Source organism: Homarus americanus, unplaced genomic scaffold (assembly GCF_018991925.1).
Source record: "Homarus americanus isolate GMGI-L3 unplaced genomic scaffold, GMGI_Hamer_2.0 scaffold33468, whole genome shotgun sequence".
Classification (NCBI taxonomy): Eukaryota; Metazoa; Arthropoda; class Malacostraca; order Decapoda; family Nephropidae; genus Homarus; species Homarus americanus.
Genome location: NW_024714177.1, coordinates 2,782,379 through 2,804,890, shown reverse-complemented (window position 1 = coordinate 2,804,890; position 22,512 = coordinate 2,782,379). Strand labels below are relative to the sequence as shown.

The following is a 22,512-nucleotide window of genomic DNA, read 5'->3' as shown; positions in this document are numbered from 1 at the left end:
ACTTTAATGTCATTCGAGATCAAATATGACGATCATCCAGCTATGATAGAATGGTATGGGTTACTAAGGATGTCACCTTTGTCGGTGAACTCTGAGGTAACTCGAGAGGCTGACACAGGACCGGCAGAGCCGTCCACAGATGTTGCACGTGTGGAGGGCTACATCTAGTGCGGGAGGGGCGTCAGCAGCGTCTTCCCGGCGCTGGCGCTTGTCTGTCTTGGTATGAAGTTGGGCTAACTCGAAAGTATTGACACGTCGTTTGGTGCTCCTCCAAGCGTTACGGTGTGGAGTGATCGTCTCCCAGGTGAGGGGGTGGATTTGGCAATTTTTCAGGTTTGTCTTAAGACTATCCTTATACCTTTTCAGTTGTCCCCAAGCGTTACGTTTACCACGCATAAAGGACTGTAGAATAGCTGCTTTGGCAGTCTACTGTCGTCCATGCAGGTAACATGGCCAGTCCAACGTAGTTGTTCATGGATAATGGTAGCCTCGATGCTCCTACAGTTGGTGTCAGCGAGAATACTGGAATTTGTTCTCTTGTCTTCCCAGCGAACTCGGAGGATGGAACGTAAACTACGTTGGTAAAAGTTTGTAAGTGCCTTGAGGTGCCTCCCGTATGTGCCTCACGCCTCACTGCCATATAGCAGGGTGGGGAGGACCATGGACCACTGCTCGATATACATGCAGCTTTGTAGACAACTTCAGCTCCCTACAGTTGAAGACACAGTTACGGAGTCTGCCAAAGGCTTGAGATGCACATCTGATCCGATGCTGAATCTCTTCATCGATGTTCGTGGTGGTGGACGTGGTGGGAGCCAAGTTACTGAAAGTCGCTAACATTAGAGAGGGTAGTACTGTTAAGCCAGGTGGATGGTGGAGGTGTGGCTGAACCAGAGGCTGAAGTGTGCATATGCATCTGCGTAGGTGTTAAGGATTTCCTGTAGGTCGTGTTCAGTGTTAGCAACGAGGGTGAGGTCGTCTGAATACTGAAGTTTAGTAATGGAAGCTGCCGACGCCTTTGTTCCTGCCTGGAATCGTCTTAAGTTGAAAAGTACCTTCATCCGGAACAGGATGTCCACCCCCCACCCAGCTAAATTGGCACTGGCACGAGTAAGGAAGGCAGCCAAGTAAATGGAAAGGAGAGTTGGTGCCAGTACATATCCTTGTTTTACCCCCGTTTGGATGGGGAAGAACTCAGATTGGGTGCCATGGTGCAGGACACTGCCATTCATGCCATCGTAGAGTTGCTTCACAATGGCGATGAATTTTGGTGGGCAGCCAAAACGGATGAGGGTCTGGCATTGGGCTTCCCTGTTGACCAAGTCGAAGGCCTAGTACGATCGATGAAGGCCTTGTAAAATTCTCGGTGTTGTTCTCTGCACTTTTCCTGTATCTGGAGGGCAGGAAAGATCATGTCAGTGGTGCGACGTAATGGTTTAAAGCCACATTGAGATTCTGAGACGAATTTTTCCGCCTCAGGAAGAAGTCTGTTTAAGACTCTGGTGATAATCTTGCCAGCTATGGACAGCAGTGAGATCTCGCGGTAGTTGATGCAGTCTGACCAGTCTTCCTTGTTCTTATAAATATTGACGATGGAGGCGTCTTTAAGGTCTTGGGGGATTTCCTCCTGTTCCCATATATTCTCCAGGAGAAAGTGGAAACAACTGGTAAGCAGAGGTGCTCCTGTTTTATACACCTCGGCTGGGATTCCATCGGGCCCTGTGGCTTTGTTATTTTTCATGTGCCTGATGGCAGTAGCTGCCTCATCATGGGATGGACGATAGCTGAGGTGGGTCAGCTCTGGGTGCTGAGGGACCTGCTGGGTAGTCAGGACATCTACATCGGTGTTTCGGTTGAGCAGGGAATGGTAGTGCCATGAGTAGTTTGGCACATAGGTCCCTTTAGTGGAATTGAAAAATTCGCACATCTGGTGTTGATCCGCAAATTTTTGCGTTTCACATTTTTTTTGTTTTTGCTTTTCCAAAGCACTGGCGTGATAAAGTCTTTCTCTTTGTCTGCCTCCACGGGCAGAGTGAGCGGCGGCGTTAATGGTGGATGATGTGCTCCTTTCGCAGGGCAAGGATACACGGAGTAGTGGTGGTAAAGAGATGCCTGCCTTAAGACTTCTCCACTACTTAAAAACACAATCGTAACAAAATATCTGTCTGAAAAAAATTATCAAAAAGGAAACGTTCGTGATCCAATTAATTCACTAAAATTACAACATAAACTGAACGTTAACCACAGTGTAAGAAACAGAGAGACTGACCTCCACACAGTACAGAGCGAGAGAGAAACACTAAAAGATAGACACAAAGAGGGAGAGACGCGGACACTGTAGGAGAGGAGAATCTTGGAGTGTAACACCAACCTCGAGGTGCTCGTGTTTCCTGAAGGACAGGTCCCGCTCGGTTCTGGCCTCGTAGTCATACAGCGCCACCACCATCCTGCCACTCGACAGCGCACACGCGCTCGAACACCCCGGCGACCCTGACGCCATCCTATAATACAGTATACAAAGGTAGTGTTATACACATTACTAGAAAATGTCTATAAATATCCTACTGTACACTATGCCCCTATACCATCCTATACCACAATATAGTATTTGGTTAATAATATACAGTACTAAGTCAGTACTGTATATCAGATGTTTTATATAGTTACACACTCCATGTATTATACCTATGCAAATAATATAAAAGAACATAATATTTATATATAAACGCCGTCTGACATGCTATACAGTATACACCTCAAGTACCTAAGCCACCATTCGGAGGAAAATACAGCCAAATACAACACAATGCACTGCAACACACACATAAATACATGTGAATATATAAATACATCACGCATACACTACATACTGCACATATAATACATACACTAACTATAAGCCAGCACCATTGATAAAGTATAGAGATACTGCCGAGTGTAAATACACCCCCAATCAACTGATATATATTCATTACCCCCCACCACCACACACACACAGAAAGAAAGAGAGAGGACTAACTTGTGGGTGTCGTAGTCCTCAGCGCTCCTCTTGGGTATCGTGGCCCGCTGGGTCTTCTCTACCACAGACTGGCTGCGTCGACTCCGTACACTGATGGTTTCACTTGTGTGTGGAACTGAATAATATCAATAATAATAATAAGAAGAATATCTATAATAGTGATAATAATAATAATAATAATAATAATAATAATAATAATAATAATAGTAATAGTAATAATAATAATAATAATAATAATAATAATAATAATAATAATAATAATAATAGTAATAATAATAATAATAATAATAATAATAATAATAATAATAATAATAATAGTTATAATAATAATAATAATAATAATAATAATAATAATAATAATAATAATAATAATAATAATAATAATAATAATAATAGTAATAGTAATAATATAAATAATAATAATAATAATAATAATAATAATAATAATAGTAATAATAATAGTAATAATAATAATAATAATAATAATAATAATATAAATAATAATAATAATAATAATAATAATAATAATAATAATAATAATAATAATAAGAATAATAATGAAATTAATAATAATAATAATAATAATAATAATAATAATAATAATAATAATAATAGTAATAATAATAATAATAATAATGATAATAATAATAATAATAATAATAATAATAATAGTAATAATAATAATAATAATAATAATAATAATAATAATAATAATAATAATAATAATAGTAATAATAATAGTAATAATAGTAATAATAATAATAATAATATATAAGTCGTCAACAGCAGCACTGACATGGCTGAGCCTTTCGAGTGCTGCCTGATAAAATTGTACTCATTTATCTCGAGACAATTTTTAAATAACCTTAAGAGTATCATCTGGCTTACACCTAGTATGGAGTTAGTACATACTGTTTTGTACACACTGAACAATTACCACGTTTTCACATATACAGTATTATCACCGTCTAACCTACATAGTACATACACAAGTGATCGCGGGCCCTTCGTGCCCTTGTGAAAGTTTTAACGCTCGTCACAGCGTACAGCGAATGAGGGTGCGCCAAGTCCGTAGACTTGCATCATTTTCCATCGTAAATAAAATTGCTAATTAATGCCTTCCTAAAGAAACCATCGACATGGGACCAGGTTTGTTCCACTCTATGAATTTTTTGCAATTTTTCCAGCAAGTTTGATGAAAAACGATTGTGCCGTTTCGGCTGCCCAGAACAGACAGACAGACAGACAGACAGACACACGCCTAGTCCTATAGTATATTAGATACGTAGGGCTTAAACTAACGCATTCATACACATAGTACCTACATAGGGCCTATACATTCACATACATGCACATACAGCCATAAGCACATACATACAGATACATACAAAAATACTGTAAATGCATTTTTTTTACGGGGAAGAGCCCACCAGGGCACGGGCCATCGAACCACAACGGAGCCTGGGGGTGAGGGGGGGGGGTAAAAGTAGAAATAAATTAAAAGTAGAAGAGAAAAAGACTATAGTAATCTACACCACGAAGATACCGGAAAACCAGCTTTTTTTAAGTGAGACAGATTGTATGAGCATGGAAACACAGAAGATGGCAGAGCATTCCACAGTTTGGCTGTGTGTGAGAAAAGAAGGCTGTATTATAACGGGTTATTCTAGTGTGACCGACAGCCACAGAGAAACGGTGGGCACCGCGGGCAAGACGAGTGCTACGAGCCCACGGCCTTGCTAGCTGTACACAGGATGCCGAATCCATAGAACATTGCCCGTTAAAGTACCTGTAAAAGAGAGTGAAGCACCATTGCGGCAAAGAGAAAGGGAAGCGAGATTATCAACTAAAGGAGGGGAGTAATAACACGAAATATACTGTACATACATAATAAACAATAAAGAGACGACAGACGATCTAAGCCCTCATAGATACATATTCACAAGCTCAAAAGTACGCACCACAAGCTAAGTACGCAGTCACATGGCCCATACATAGGTGTCATCTCACTTGGACGACTGTCTGTTTTAGGGTATTTTTTACTATCTTAGTTAAATGGTTAAGTTAGGTTAAGTTTGATTATGCTACATTAAATAGCATAAAACGAAGATCGTCTAAGCGGGATGTAATACATACATATGCTCAAACAGGTTCGAAAGTATTGTACGCACTTACGCTCATAAGTACACATTCACAGGCTCAAAAATGGGCTCTCGTGTTCTCATAAATATGTTTTCACAAGTCTCTATTAATAATTTTAGTAGGTAGTATTCTCTCACTATCTTGTCAGCAACATAACAACATAACGTTTCCAAGTGAGTTCATCTAACACATCTACCGGCGTCCACATTCCTCCGGATGACTCACTTCCCAGACAATGAAAAACTCGTCATTTCAATTGCTTGTAATGTTTAATGCATACATTTGAACATATAAAAAACCCACACATTTGTACTTATCTATTAAATACTGACACATAAGTATACACTTTCGAGTAATGGCATTGCAAAAGTAATAACGAAACACTGATTATGAAATTCAAAGTTCCCGGCAACTGTCTCGATCACACCCACCACTGTTAACATTATTCCTTCTTCCATGGACTATTACCATGAGCCTACAAAAATCTTGACAAAAACCGTGTATTTGTCCTCATGCGCTGATAGGTAGACTTTCCAGTTAGGGCTTTCGTAGGTTGCGGTTATGGAAACTATCGAAGATTTTAAAGTTTCCCGTCATTTCTATCGATCACATCCACCCCCTTGAGGATGACTCATTCGGACTGCCGGACACGCACTTCTCTGACTCACACCCCACAATTAGACGGTCCTGAATAGTTTGATAATTTAACGTTAAGCTATACCCTCAATAAAGATACGATAACGCATTTAAGCAACACACGAACCATTACGATACCCAAACACACAAACTCATACACAGCCCCCACTTGCGACAGTCTACCCAACCAAACACACCCATACACATACACCAACACACACACACACAACCCAACACTTTAGGTAAATTAAATACCTATCAAGTCCATCTAACTTTACCTTAACTTACTAGAAATTCTTGATGTTTTCACTTTCGGTAACAATGCGGATGCCGTGCTGCCAACTACGGATTAATATATTTTATATTATATGCGGTTCAATAACAAGTGGAAAAAAAGAAATTTTAAGTTTACCTTGTTCAAGCTATACTGAATGGTGGTGGTAGTTGTTGTTAATGGTGGTGGTAGTTGTTGTTAATGGTGGTGGTAGTTGTTGTTAATGGTGGTGGTAGTTGTTGTTAATGGTGGTGGTAGTTGTTGTTAATGGTAGTTGTTGTTAATGGTAATAAAAGTTGTTGTTATTGGTGGTATTTGTTGTTAATGTTGGCAGCTGTTGCTCATGGTGGTTTTGTTGTTAATGGTGGTAGTTGATGGCGAAGGTATGGCTATTGGGGGAGGCTGGAGGCCAATTTAAAAAAAAATAAAAAAATAAAAATTATGTTAATGGTGGTAGATGTTGTTCATAGTGGCAGTTGCTATTACTGTTCATGGTTATTATCATCATTATTGGTTGATGGCGATGTTGTTGGGAGTAATGGAGACTAAAGTGACGAGAGAGAGAGAGAGAGAGTGTGTGTGTGTGTGTTTTGTGTGTGTGTGTGTGTGTGATCTGTTTTACATTCAACTTTAAAGGTACCTGAAGCTGGGTATCTTGACAGATCATACCCCGAGTGGGCAACATTCAAGCAGCTCCTGAACTTTCTATGACCTTCCTGGAGATAAGAACAATGACATGGAAAATGTCACCAGGGGTCACCTTCACACACATTATATATACTTTTTTTTTTACAGATAAAATGTGTTGATACTACCGAGATAACATGTACTGACAGAGTATACAACATACAGTATTATGGTTCAGGGGTGAATGACGACGACAGGATTTTTAAATGTGAAGCTGAATACATTTATGGATGTTTGTGGTAGGCAGTGGAAATATTTTGCACAGGGTAGAGTCTCTGAGGTCACGCACCACATGGGAATATTAATTATTTCTTAGTTCTTTTCTCAGATAAGGGAATGAATGCATATACTCTGTAATCTATATTGATGTTGCTCTTCATAACTATTGCATATATGCCGATGCAGCAATACACATTTAACTCTTGCATGTGTTGATGTTCTAACACAACTCTTGCATATACAGTATGCTGTTGCAACACACAAAACTCTTGCATATATGTTGATGTTGCAACCAGGCTTGGGATCGAATACATTGTATAGTGAATACTAAATACGATTACTTCTTAAATTATGAATATTAATACCAATACTCAATTTTGTTAGTGTGTTGAATATATATATATATATATATATATATATATATATATATATATATATATATATATATATAAATATATATATATATATATAATCAACACCTCACCCGGCCAGGATCGAACCGACAGCCCGCAACTGTGACCGGGGAACGCTACCTCTAGACCACCAGGACACTAAAAGCAGTCCTAGACTCTGTTATATTTCACACAAAGCCTGTTCAACGAGCTTATGGCGCCGTGAACCTCTAATGGGGACTACCCGTATCACGTAGGTGGTCAGAGTAACGTTTTACCAAATCCGGACTGAGTGCTTTATTGGGCTAATGAAATATATATATAAATATATATATATATATATATATATATATATATATATATATATATATATATATATATATATATATATATTATTATATATTCAAAGTCGCATGTTATATGGACTAAAATGAAGTATATATACATATATATATATATATATATATATATATATATATATATATATATATATATATATATATATATGTGTGTGTGTGACAACAATGCAAATTTGAGTGCCCAGGAATCCTTCTGCATTCTAAACATTAAAGGTATGCTAATTTCGCGGGGGGGGGGGTGTATTTTGGGAGAGCCTGATGACATTGTGTCATTACTGAACAATTTGAGATATTACTCCTCTTTCATCCATCTACCTCAAAATGTCAGAAAATACCAAATTTTCTCCCCTGAAAATTTGAATATTTTTGTATGTTTTTGTTAATATTGGTTGAACTGGCTGTTTTCTCAACTAGATCCACCACCGGAGTGATATTCATATTGAAACGACCTTTATGAGGTATGGTCATGCTCCTGGTGGAAACACTCGAGGTATGTCACATGCCGGGTGGTTTATATGACACAATCAGTAAGAAAGTGGTTACATGAACGTGACCAAGAAGCATTTGAAGGTTGAAAAAGCAAAGGTGCTTGACACTTACGTGGTTTACTCTAGTCATTGGTCTTCAGGCAAGTGGCCGTGAAGTTGACATTTAGGATGTCCTTCCTCATGAATTGGCACCGGTGCCAACAGCCATGTCTGAAGATTTGAGGGACATGGTGATAGCCAAATCAAAAACTTCCCTAAAAAGCTGGTTCAGGTTGAAGTGTCGAGAAAAAAGACAAGTTCTACAGACGTCCGTGTAACAGATGGCTCAGCTTTACTTTGGGTGATCACATAGCCCGAAGAATGCACAGTCAAGAACTTCGTCGAAAACCTATGAGTCCGTATTGGAAAGACGTTAAAGAAAGGAAATGTCCATTTGGTATTTGATAGATATCATGATTATAGTACAAAGAACATTACTATAGGAGCAAGGTCAACTGGAGCTAGCAGAATACATCAGCTACGTATCAGTACTGAGCTACTTCCCCAGAAAATAACTTTGACGGTGACAGAAAACAAGGAACAACTCAATAACCTGATATTTTCAGATACTGCAAAAGTGACCGAAGTGACATGCCAACCACACATGAATATGCAGAAAACATAATGGTACAGTAGGTTGTGATGTGTGCTAGAGAAAAGATCAGCGTATCACTGATGACATTGATGGATTTGTGCTCTTGCTGTACTTCTACTACTAACATGAGGCCAATCTGCAGATTCTTGCGACACTGAAATCTCCAATCGTAGAAATCAGGGAAAGGATTGCCGTGGACATAGAAAAGATGGTTGCAAAACATGTGCAGAAAAAAATACGATATTTTACCGGTACATGTACTATCTGGGTGTGATACCGTAACCTCTTGCTTTGGAGTAAGAAAAGGAATGGTTGTAAAGGTGTTGAGATCTGGGCACTCTCTATCACTTCTGGGGCTAACTAACACTACTCTACAGGTGATGACCCAAGCTACTGCTTTCATGCCTGCTTGTTGTGGCTAAGTCGACTGCCACACAATGTCCGAGACGCAAGTAAAAGTTTGGGCAGCTAAAATGGGCATGGGGAGGAAGTTCACCAAAACGATCTTCCCTTCCGCCAACAAGCGAAGCATTCGTTGAAAATGTCAAGAAAGCACATCAGAAGGCCATTCTTTGGTGTTCCCTACAATTAAGATCCCAGGCCCCCAGGACTTCATCCAAAGGAATATGGGTGGAGAAAGAACAATATCACGAAAACGCTTGAGCCAGTGTCTCTACCAAGTGCTGTGGAACTTGCCCTGGAGGAAATCCTACGCCTGATAAGGTGTGGCTGCCAGAGAGCATGGAGTTCCATCAGTGCAAACTTAAAACGTACAATATTTTACTTACAACAATGGCTGCCAGAGTGCATGGAGTTCCATCAGTGCAAACTTAAAACGTACAATATTTTACTTACAACAATGGCTGCCGTAATGTAGGAATGGACATTATTAAGTGAACAACACAGGTGAAAAAATATAAATTTCACTAAAACAAAGGCAGCTACCGGTATTAATAAAATCGATTTTTTATTCATAATCTAAAATTTACTAATGAGGTTATCTCAGTGAAAAAAGGAATGAAGTTGATAGACAATGGGCAAATCTATGCTCTTTAATATTTATTGATACACCCTGTTTTGGGTTTTAGGATAAAAGTTATTACACAATCTCATTTTTTCCAAAACTCTTCATTATGATAACATAATAAAAACGAATCTGTAGTAAGTGTACAAAATAGATCCCGTATACCACAGGATAATGACACTCCACAAGTTAAAATAACCCAGCATACGTGAAAATACATGGCAGTGTGTTTTACCCAAAGACACACGCCAGGTTTAATTCTTTCTGCGCTAAAATCACAATTCTCCAGCTGCATTTGTAAAAGTATTAACAAATATTCATGATACACCTTAATTTCTTGTGAATATGAATACTTGTATTGATAAAATGTCTTAAATACTACATGCATATGAATACTTGAAAAGTCAACATTGACTATAATGAATACCGATTACAAATACACCAAGCCCAGTTGTGACACAACTTGCATATATGTCGAGGTTGCATCACACTCACATAAATGATGTCATGTACTAACACAGTCATTAGCTCACTCGCCTTTGGGTCGACTACAACCCAACAAAAAGATAACTCCTTTATCAAATGGTCCCAAGTAACGCATTTCCCCACCCGCACCTTATCTACCTGACGTGGTGGATTCTGGCTGTCCCTTCTTGAACCTTCAAGAGCTGCGGCCAAGTCTCGATCCAGATTCTCATAAAAATGATGTGATGAGTATTCCATGTAGCTACCTGATGGTGTTAAAATGGGAGGGTAGGGGGTGGGGAGATGGGAGGAAGTTTATATTTTATTTAAGTTTTTTTTTCAAACGCTCACACTAAACAAGAAAACGGCAACAGGTTTATGGACCCAAGTCAGGCTCCTCCGAAATAAAACCTAAAAGCTATATAAGTTTTTTTTTTACACATATTGACTTAACCCCAGGAGTACGACGAATTAACCCTAGAGTACGATGCCACCCCTGGAGTACGATATGATGACTTAACCCCCCAGAGTACAATTTCATCATATTTGAGGATACTGTCTGTCGTTTTCAAAGGATTAAGACATCGTAAGCATAAGATTAAGTTATTGAAGGTGTTTCAGCGTGAAGGTTAAAAATATAGTACAAATAAAAACAAGATGACATATTAAAATACGGTGCAGTATTTAACTGTCGGAAAATACATTTTACCTTACACTATCGATATTCTAAGACTTGGAGATCCCACTCACATTATAGCACACAAATTTATATTAACAAGTGTGCAAAAAGGTCCTTGGTTGCGTCAGGCCACATTTAAAATTACATACCGTATATCATGTGCAAAAAACATCCATCAGTGAGGTCAGGAAAGACATACACTGAGCTGACTGAATCCAGCCAAACATTACACAATGCCAACTGCCAGTGTCACCCTCTTATGTGGTGAGGGTAAAAGTTTGTCTTTTCATGCGAGTTTGGTGTCCAAAGTTTATCTTCACGTTACTGTGACTCCCTCAAGTGATGTCTTCTAATATGAAATCAACAACGTAAATTGATCTCGTCAATATATTTTAAGCACAATGTAAGAGTGCAGCGGCCAAGTGGATACAGCGCTCACCAGGACACACCTAGTCCACCAAGCTGTGAATGGGTACCTAATTTTACAGTTAGGAAGTAGAGGTGATCGGGTGCAGTGTCTTCCACCACCTCCTTGAGTACTGAAGACCCAATATTCAGTGTGCTCTTTCCGCAGTGCCCCTTACAGGTATTATGGTTCAATGGAACCCGATTTCATATACAACATGTGTATGACATACGTACGGTAGGGATAACAAAGGTGTTTGTGGACTCACCTTGTGGAGAGTCTCGTAGCACCTGGGTCGTCTCCTCCCCCACCGAAGTTTGGTGGTAGACATGTTCTCTGTCCTCTCCCCTCAGTTTCTTCCATATCCAGTTCAAAGACATGACTGTGGTGTTGTGGCTCGTAAGGCGGGATAGTGACGTAGGGTGGTGTAATGTATGTGGTGTGGTGCTGTGGGGTGGACGGATGATGGCGAAGAGTGAGTGTGGCCGTGATGTGTGTATGGTTGGTTGACTATATGTGGTTGAACAATGTGTTGTGGAAGGGTGGTTGGATCGTGTGGTGAGGTGAGGTGTGTGTGTGTGTGTGTGTGTGTGTGTGTGTGTGGATGGGTGTGGTAAGAGGAAGGATGATGGGGTACAAGTACACTAATTGACTACACCATCACCATACCGATGCAGAATACACACTGCTCCTTAATCTACACTGTTATGTCACACGACTTCCTCTGCTGGTAGAGAGAATATTAACTTATATACCCTTGTCTAGATACTGTACATTCGCCATTTTCAGATGATTGTCTTCAAATCAAATTCCGAAACATTTAAACTTTTCACATAGGGCTTAAAGCACTTCCAGGAGATAGGTTCTATAACATCAAGCTTCGCTTCCTGAAGGATGTTACTCCAACAAGAAAGATACGCCCTGGGCTGAGACTAAGAGCGGGTCCTTGACTCTGTTTGACAGTTAAACTCCTGGAGTCCTCGTCCTGGGCTTGGGACTTGAACAGCTCTTTGAAGGTAGTAGTGACGACCAAGTGACAAGTTCCGAACTGATACAGTTCCTGGCTACCAGGTTGACGACAGCAGTAATGCCCCTATGCTGTGAGAATGGCCGCTTGGGTGGGACTGAGGGTGAAGTGAGACACAACACCACTCTGCTATCAGCAGTGATAACAAGTTAAGACATTTATCAAAAGTTACTCACCCGTGTGGCAAGAATGCTGATAACGGTAACGCGTTGATTCGTTGGTTCGACGTGGTGACTGCATTATTACGAATGGGTGACTGAACGTGTCGAGACGTGATTGGACATTTTTTAGACATGTCTTGAAATAGTTGTCCGGAGTTGGATGTGATCAAGGCATGGCTGGACGTGGATAATTGGCGCGTTTAATCTAGTCATTGCCTTCAAATTTTCATATAAGACGCTACCCTTCATCTGATGACGTCTTCTTCACGGAAGGATTACACAGATCTCGGGTTAAGGCTGGTCCTAGGGTAGGGTCTCTGTCAATATTGTGTTTATCCAACCACAAGAGTTATTTGCAGGCCTGAGATCCAATTTTTCTTCTGTGGAGCACCATCTAATAATCTCTTCCCCCAGATCTCTTACTACTATCTGAACTTCATCTGACCAAAGCAGCTTCACCCAAACCTTTTCAAGTCTCCAACTACAACCTTTCTACCTCTTTCCGTTCTAAGGGAGGTGTATGCGCTTACTGCAACACACGTACGCCTATAACTCGACTCACGGATCTTGAATCTTCTCTTTATGATGTCATCTGGCTCAAAATATCAGTACCAACTATGACGATTTTTTCTTTGTTCCCTATACTGTTCTGCCAACTCTACCAACTATTTGGAACTCTTTGACAACCTCACTTCTTGCTATGAGTCCTTGTTATCCACACACACCAACACCGAGATCCTCTGCCAGTCAGCCAAAGATCCAGCGACCCCGCCCTGAGTCTCTTAATGGCAATTTTACCTGGCAATACTTGGTAAAGTAAGGTTGTATGTAAAGGTGATTGTGATTGGTGGATCTATTTTCGGCTGCATTACTGTCAGGATAAATATTAAACAATCCAAAGGTACAATTTTCAAAATAACAAACTATTCATTGTTATTTAAGATCATGAAAAGTTTCCAAAAGTTCGTATATTTGGTTAAATAATGTAGAAATTATATTAATGAATTGGCAACTCAACTACAAAGAGGAACGAGGACTGCCACAAGATTCTCAGATCAAATTTTCCTCATTATTTAAGCAAATATAAGAACATTTGGAAACTTCTCGTGATCTTAAATAACACTGAATAGTTTATGATAATAAAAATTGTACCTTTGGATTGTTTAATATTTATCCTGACAGTAATGCAGCCGAAAATAGATCCACCAATCACAATCACCTTTACATACAACCTTACTTTACCAAGTATTGCCAGGTAAAATTGCCATTAAGAGACTCAGGGTGGGGTCGCTGGATCTTTGGCTGACTGTACACTCGCACCAAAAAGTATCGGTGCAGGGTGTGATCGACGACTTCCGAAACGATACGTATACACTGTGATATGTCGGGAAGGTTGGTAAGTGTATCCTCATAACCCCCCCCCCCCTCCTATATGGTTAACAATCAGTGTGTTTGTTTCCTCTTTTCGGATTGTTGCTTTGTGTCGACTGATTGATGAGCGAGGGTTCGGTCTCGGTGAACGTGGGTATAAAACAAAGGCAATATGAAGCAGTAGAGATCTACACATGCCAGACGACATGGAAACCTCAGAGGGAACACGAGGAGCTATTATTGCCCTTCATAACGAAGGGTTCGGCGTCACAGATTAGCCAGCGGGTTGGTGTCCACAGGAACACAGCTGCAAGATGGATTCGACGATACCTCGAAACTGGTGCTACAGACGACAGGTTTCGGAGCGGCCGTCCACGCTGCACCACCCCTCAGGACGACCAGGTTGAGTGGTTTATTTGGTAGCATAAATTAATGTGGCAATATTCACAAGTATCACAAATAATTTTGTTAACAGGGAGCTCCTCATATTTCACACTGTCTATTCATCACTTCCCGACCTTATTTATAAGGGTTTGTTTCATTTGACCAGGGCTGCCAACATACGGCTGGAACAACTCGCCTTTCCCAATACCTATCGTCACTGGTCTCAAATTGTTCACACTACAGTATGCACCGATACTTTTTGTTGCGAGTGTACATCACAGAGAGTGGCTTGGCTTTGCAAGGGGTGACCCAGGTGGAGTTGATGCACTCTCTTTTTCCTTACTTAATGATCTGGAACAAATAATTAAACGCCCAACACGTGTTCCAGATCGACACGATCAACTTACTAATATTCGTGATCTTTGTTTTACCTCTAACCCTTCACACTGTTCATACTCAATCTCTGCCCCCTTAGAGCCTTCTGATCACAATCTTATTTCTATTAAATCAAACTGGGCACGACCACCTCCCCCACCCCCCTCTAAACATCAACTATGGCACTATCGGAGGGCAAGCTGGCAATCCATGCGAGAATTCTCCTCCGACTTTCCCTGGGATGAGTGTTACTTTTCCAATCGGGACGCCACGGTCTATGTTGACAGCATTGCTGGGGTTATACTCGGTAGTATGAGTGCATTTATTCCAACTTCTACCAAAAAGTTTCACATTACAATCATGGTTTGATCGCTCCTGTTCTCTTGCATGCAGGGAGAGAGATAGGGTGTATCAAGTTATGAAACTATCTCCTTCTCTTGTTACCCACTCCTGTTTCATTATTTAAAGGAATTGTTGTAGGGCCAAGCGGAGTTTTATTAAAAGAAAGACCGCTGTCCTGACTAACTCTTCTTCCAGTAAATCCTTCTCGTCCTTATCCCAAAACATCTGTAATAACTTCTGCACTCTCTCTTTTCCTCCTCTCTTCCGACCTGATTCCTTTATAGCCAACTCTCCCCTGACAAAGCCAATCTCTCTGGCACCTTATTCTTCTCTAACTCCACCTTAGACAATTCAAACTCCACCCCTCCTACTCCTGCTCCTCCCACTGAACCTATGCAATTTCCAATAATCTCCACTCATAGGGTTGCTCGTGTGTTATCCAGTTTGGATGCGAGTAAGGCGCATGGACCGGACGGAATACCCCCTTCGTGTTCTGAGGGAGTGTGCTGAAATTCTGGCCCTTGTGCTTGCTCGCCTCTTTCGTCTTTACCTCAAAGCCCAAACTTTTCCTTCTTTTTGGAAGCATGCCTCAGTTCAGCCCATCCCGAAGAAGGGCGACCATTCTAATCCCTCCAACTATCGCCCTAACTTCATCCCTCTCTAAGATTTTCGAAACTATTTTAAACTCTAATTCTCTCCGTCATTTTGAACGCTTTTCTCTTTTATTGGGTCACCAGTATGGCTTTCGCCAGGCGAGAACTACTGGTGATCTGCTCATCTCTTGCACCCATCTTTGGTCAACCTTTCTTAGGGATAATGGGGAAACTTTCGTCTTTGCTTTCTAAACTTCCCTCTTATGGTTTCTCTCCCTCATTTTGTTCTCTAATTTCTATCTTCATTGAGAACCGATCAATGACATTTGTCATCGAGGGATCGATATCTCGCTCTTTCTCTACCAATAGTGGTGTCCCACATCTTCCTTCTTTTTATAAATGATTTACTCCACACAACAACTAATTCTATCCACTCTTACACTGATGAGTCTATTTTTCACACTTCTTCACATTTTTCCCTCCCCCCTAACTCTAAAGCTAGATCTGTTTCTAGAGCTGGTATCGTTTCATCTATCAATGCGGATTTGTGCAGCATCTCCGAATGGGGAGGTAGAAACTTGGTTAAATTCAATAGTAATAAAACACAGTATTTATCAATTACATTATCCAAAACATAAGATCTCCCACCAATCACATTTCAGGACACACTCATTCTGCCTAATTCTAAAATAGATATGCTAGGCCTCACCATTTCCTCTAATATGTCATGGAAGTCACACATCCACAACATTGCTAAAGCTGCCTCCCGAAAGCTGGGAATGCTGTACAAATGCCGTAGCTACTTCTCTCCAGAGCAGTTGCTTCAAGTTTATAAGGGACTCATTCGTCCTGACTAATAGGAGTACTGCTCTCATATCTGGGGTGGCTCTTCTTCTGTCCAACTGTTAGATAGGGTGGAATCAAAGGCATTTCGTCTCATTAACTCCCCTCCTTTAGTTGATAAACTCTCTTCCCTTTCTCTTCGCCGGAATGTTGCTTCACTCTCTCTCTTTTACAGGTACCTTAACGAACAATGTTCGGTGGATTTGACTTCCTGTGTACCGCCGGCAAGGCAGTGGGCTCTTAACACTCGTCTTGCCCGCGGTGCCCACCGTTTCTTTATGGATGTCGGTCACACTAGATTAATCCGTTATAGTACATCCTTTTTTCCTCACACAGCCTAACTGTGGAATGCCCCGCCTTCTTCTGTGTTTCCATACTCATACAATCAGTCTCACTTAAAAAAGATGCTTTTCTGGCATCCTCGTGGTGTAGATTAATATAATCTTTTTCTTTTCTATTTTTAATTTCTTTTTACTCTTATTTTTCGCCCCTTCCCCAGGCCCCGTTGTGGGTCAATGACCTGTGCCCGGAGGAAAAATAAAATAAATAAATAAAAAATTGGTTGGCTGTTTTGTGCTAGGCTCTTAAATGTATTGAACTCTGGAAGAGGTTTCACCAACTTGTGTTACATTGCCATCGTCTTCCTGTTAGGCCCTAAACTAAAGAGATTGGATCACCTGTAGATTCGCCCTCAACTTATTCTACCTAAAGATTAAACACTTTAACGGTACCCGAGGGCAAATAAAACGCTTACTGCTAATCCTGCGAGATATTCATACCAGTTATATTCATCATCATCATCACCTTCATCAGCTCACATTAACACACTCCAGGATGAAAACCTCCCACAACCGTGTTCAATCTCTCCCGTCCACCTACACTGTAAGGTGTGTGTGTGTGTGTGTGTGCGCGCGCGCTAAGTGCCAAGAGCTCATATGGTAAACTTTACTATGCGGTACGGTACCTGGAAATCTGAGAGATGATGGCGGTCGAAATGGTTTTGAAGTTACATTAAGACTTTGCGATAACTTCAAACATTCTCGTAGCCCCATTTTAGTGGATAAATGAACGAACGAGTGTTTGAGAATTAGGATGTACGAGCAGCAGGTAGAGTGTACATTGTGGAAGTTATTCAAAATAAATCTTGTAGTCACACACATCACGCTCCACGCAGTCTCCTTGCTTGAGTGGACCTTGTATACAGTACAGCAAGGGCTGATCCGGGTGGGCTCGCTGCGCTCGCCATGTTCCCCACCCCCCCCCCTCTTAATATTCCTAGATCCGCCCCTATATAGTTAGGGTTGCCATACGTCCGTATTTTCCCGGACATGTCCTCCATTTCGGTCTCGAAATCTTCATCTGGAAGTAATTTTTAAAATTCTTCAAAAGTCCGGAATTTCAGCTTCCATCATTTTCTCCACGGAAAAAACATGAAACTGTAATGACGAGAGAGAGAGAGAGAGAGAGACTGTGAGAGAGGGGAGGTGGAAACCGTAGAGATTTCGTTCACTTTTCGTCAGCTGATAAGTCACGTGTACGCCTGTACGGTGTTTTCAACTTAGCTGTCAACTATTTGATTGATAAGGGGGTAGAAGTTGATGATGTGAAGTGTTTTGAACAAGTTAGTAACCTGAAGCAGTTTGTAGAAAATTACAAGAGTGATGAAGAATTTAGTAATCTGCCAACACATAAAAAGTGGACCAGATACTTTGAAAAATCAAAGAACATTGAATGCCACACAGAATTGCTAAGAATTGCACAATTCTTCTTTGCTATATCATCTCACAATGCAAATGTAGAAAGAGTTTTTTCACTGATGCAAAGTCAATGGACAAAGGAAAGGAACAAATTGAGTGTTGAAACAATGAAAGGCATTCTGACTGTACAGTACAACTTCCGAGAAACATCTTGCAGTGACTTCTATACCTTTTTAAAGAGCAATCAGCCAATACTGAAAAAGATCCGATCTACAGAAAAGTATGCATGGGCACATCAAGTCACACACACACAGTGGGGGAAGAAGACTGCAGCTAAGGGAATGAAGATGTTCAGCCTTAAGCAAAGGTATTTTTTTTTAAGATTTCTATACCATGTATGTTGTATACTGTATTAGCCTACATTAAAAACACAATGCAATACAGTACACCGATACTGGTGTGATATATATATATATATATATATATATATATATTAATGCTATGCAAATATGCTAAATTAATTGTCAAGGCTGCTTCAAGGTACATAACGCCAAAGTGTGTGCCGGGCGGTAGGGGGGGGGGGCAGGATTTCTTCGGGAACGTCCTCTTTTTTTAATGTTTAGATATGGCAACTCTATATATAGTAGACTTGATACACTGTGATATACTATATGCTGGACCACTACGAACGTGTATGACAATTTCTCTAAGTAATGTATATAGTTTTCTATCTAACTGGCTCTCACCAATGCGAACCGGACTAAATTAAAAAGGTTTGATTCCCGTATGGGTCAGATGTGAGGAGGGTGTTGCCCACGGTGACGCTGAAGAACAAGGTAGAGGAAGGTTTAGAAACCTTCACCATATTACCTGAAATTAAGAAAAAAACACATCCATTTCCGTGTCACGTGAGATCATGTCGCCGGAGAAAATAATTTCCGGTGGTTGATTAACACGGAGGGAGGAGGGAGGAAGGGGTGGTGGTAAGTGGCGCAACCCAGGAAACTGTCATCCACTGCCCACACATACATACAACACCGGACGTGGATCTAAAAGTGCACAGGGCGTATTTTTAACCTTTTCGCTTATTGATTACAATTTCTTACTTAATATCTACGCTCCTCTGGGTCTCCCGTATATTTATTGACAGTAAAGCCTCGTGTTAAATCAACGTATTCCGTCTAATGGGAGAAGCCATCTATGGTTACGAAAATATATTAAGATTTCATCACTGGCTGCGTTACGCCATACTTGAAAAACATCCTTCCTTCGCGAAAAAACCCTATCTCCATCAGACAGAAAAGGCGCGTATGGCTGACACACCCCTGCCAAAAACCATACGTGGGTGGACTAGCAATGTATGAAGTGATGTACAGTACTTGCCGGAAACGCTAGAGCAAGTTAGCGTCACATTCACTGAAAGTAATACATCACAGTAATACATCACACGAAACGGAGTCAATGATAATGATGAGTTAACAACACGAATACGAAGAAAATTCCAAACAGATAGGTTACTACTATAAAGTACATACTGTATAGCTACCACTCACGTTAACAAGCCCATTTTTTTTTATCCCCACAGGCTTTTAGAATGACCTCCGTACCATCCGTACCACCTCAACTGACAGTTATTGACGGACAATATGTAGAATACTGTCCACTACCTCCATGTGAGTAAATTTTAAGACCGTCTCGTGCTTACTGTTTTTCATGACAGTACAATCATTCATAAGTGTGGATGCTTTAATAAAAAGAGGTGGAGTTACGTCGCCAGAGATATTATAAGGGTGGGAGGAAGGTCGCTCATGATAACACGATTAGATACTGCTGTATTGCTAGTGGCGTCCCCGACTCCTCCCCACCCTCCCAACCCGATCCTGCCAACCCCTCTGTAAAGTGTGCTGCCAGATGTATTGTACTGTATGGCCACACACTCAACACTAGGGACAGGCCGAGGCACATTGGATGAAATAGCACACTATACTTAATCTCTAAGAGATAGTTGATATATTAAGACTGTATCCACTTTTTGCACATAGCAGCCAAGTCGGGTTAATATTTAGAAGTTGGCAACACCTACTTATATATTGAATCTTATATAGGGAGAAAAATAAAAAATAAAAATGTATTCTTTACCGTTTCCGTCGGAAATTTATATTTTTCGGGTATTTTAACCAATAAAATTACCAATAATATTAGTTATTAAAGAAAAACAGGGTTTTGAAGTTGAGGGAAAATGTGAGGTAAAATCTAAAAAAAAAAAAACACCTATTAAACCTTTAAAAACCTTACCTCACCTTTCATAACTTGTAAAAATCTTAAGAATTACTTTCGTGCTTATGGATCCCCCCTCCCCCCCCACCACCGAAAGCAATGTAGTGGACGTCTCCCCTACAACTGCCTACAACTGCGTAGCCACAGCCACCACCTGCTACCGCCTTCCCTAGCAACCAACCAGATGTTACCGTATCTTAGCAACGGAACCAGGAACCGGCGACTTCTCGGGTTTTCCCAACATGACTCATAGCGGCTGCTGGGTATATAAGCTCTGTCTCTCCATTGAGATTCATTCCGGCCTCACTTCTACAACAAGCAACACCTCCTCCTCCGCCGCTGCCTGGCGGCCTTCGCTTCTCCTCGCCTGCCTGGCGGTCCTCGCTCCCGCCAGAGAGCATGGCGACCCACCAGCTGTCCTTCTCTGAGCTTCCTCACCAACCAGCTTTCTCATTCTGCCCATCTTCCTGAACAAGCAACACCTCCTCCAGCAAGCTCCACGCTGTCAGCATTCATTCAACCAGGAGGCCAGCAACAGGCAACATCTTCTCTAACGAAGCTCCTGCACATCTACCTCCTTCAACACGCTACTCACCGAACGTCTCTACTGAGCAGCTCCTCACCACACGGCACCTCCAGCACCAGACTGTCTATCATATAACTTATATTATATAAGAAAACCACATTAGAGTTTCCTTCCATCCTGAGTGCTAGACAACATTAATATTTCGATACCCCTACAGCAACGTCACACACTAAAAACCGAAAACAACGCCAACACATATTAAACACCGAAAACATGAATAAGGTAAACTTTTTATACTTTTAGGATTTTTAAAGGGTAGGAAACGTTAGGTCAGGTCAAGATTTTTATTTTTTATTTTAACCCACATTTTCCCTCCAGTTCAAAGTCCTTCCCACCTTGAACAAGTAATATTGTTGGTAATTTTACCGATTAATATCTCGAAAAATATCAATTTCCGACGGATAGGCCTACAGGATAGATTTTTTGTTTTTGTTTTCTTTCTCCCTGTATAAGATTTAGTATATAAGTAGGTGTTGGCAGCTTCTAAATATTTAGCGCTAAGTCAATTCCAATATACAGTATATGTACCGGTACTGGAAATATTCTGCAACATTCAACGCCACGCACCATGTATGACCTCTGCAGCGGTGGCACTGCTCTAGGATCGTTTTGTAAATATTTGGGCCTTGACTTGCTAGTTTGGCGGACAATTTTGGTCTCAATTTTATCAATATTTGATTTTTAGTGCAATGGAGATAGTTTTTTGTGGAAACGCTAAAAAAAATCAACTTCCGAGTTGAGAATCACGAAGTAAAAAAAAAGAACGCGTTTTTTTCTTTTTACGCTACTACGACCGTTTTCCATTGAAAAGCAACAAATAGTAAGGAAACTGAACTGAAATTGTCGCAGATTCTTACCTGGAAGCGTAACTGGACCCTCCAATTTCTAACTTCACCAATCATAACCTAACCTACCCTTACCCCATCATACCCTAACTTTACCAATCATAACCTAATCATACTGACTTCCATCACAAAAATCACTTTCAGGTATTAATCATTTCCACGATACATTTCAATATTTCCTTAAATGATCAGATCATCCTGACTCTAAAAATATTAGCAGGGAATATGAATGTAACAGTCAAGGTCCAAATATTAACCAATCTTTTTAGCGCTACCGCTCACAGAATAATATAGGGTGAACAATATAGTAGCCGCTGTCTGCGGCAAAATTTATATAATAATAATAATAATAATAATAATAATAAAGTCCTACCCACCTAATACCCCACCATAACTCGGCTCACCTCGCTCTATAGCTATATTCGCCTATTTCATCAACCTCCGCCACCATCCCATATATACTGTATATATATATATATATATATATATATATATATATATATATATATATATATATATATATATATATATATATATATATAAACACGTGTATGTGTGTTATTCCACCTTAATGAATAATACTTACT

At 40.4% G+C, this 22,512-nt stretch overlaps 1 protein-coding gene across 2 annotated transcripts in view; it reads right to left on the bottom strand.

Annotated features, from left to right (window-relative positions):
* Positions 1 to 12,562, bottom strand: part of LOC121876881 (tyrosine-protein kinase SRK2-like) — a 27,496-nt gene extending 14,934 nt beyond the window's left edge. The window contains exons 1-4 of one of the 2 annotated variants that reach the window (XM_042382419.1): positions 11,693 to 12,562; positions 6,086 to 6,139; positions 3,020 to 3,134; positions 2,372 to 2,501 (exon numbers count right to left, since the gene is read on the bottom strand). In XM_042382419.1, coding sequence (XP_042238353.1) covers positions 2,372 to 2,501; positions 3,020 to 3,134; positions 6,086 to 6,139; positions 11,693 to 11,804 — 411 coding nt within the window. In that variant the 5' untranslated portion in view covers positions 11,805 to 12,562. The remainder of the gene's footprint in view (positions 1 to 2,371; positions 2,502 to 3,019; positions 3,135 to 6,085; positions 6,140 to 11,692) is intronic. The other variant, XM_042382430.1, reaches the window with a different exon arrangement.
* Between the last annotated feature and the right edge of the window lie 9,950 nt (positions 12,563 to 22,512).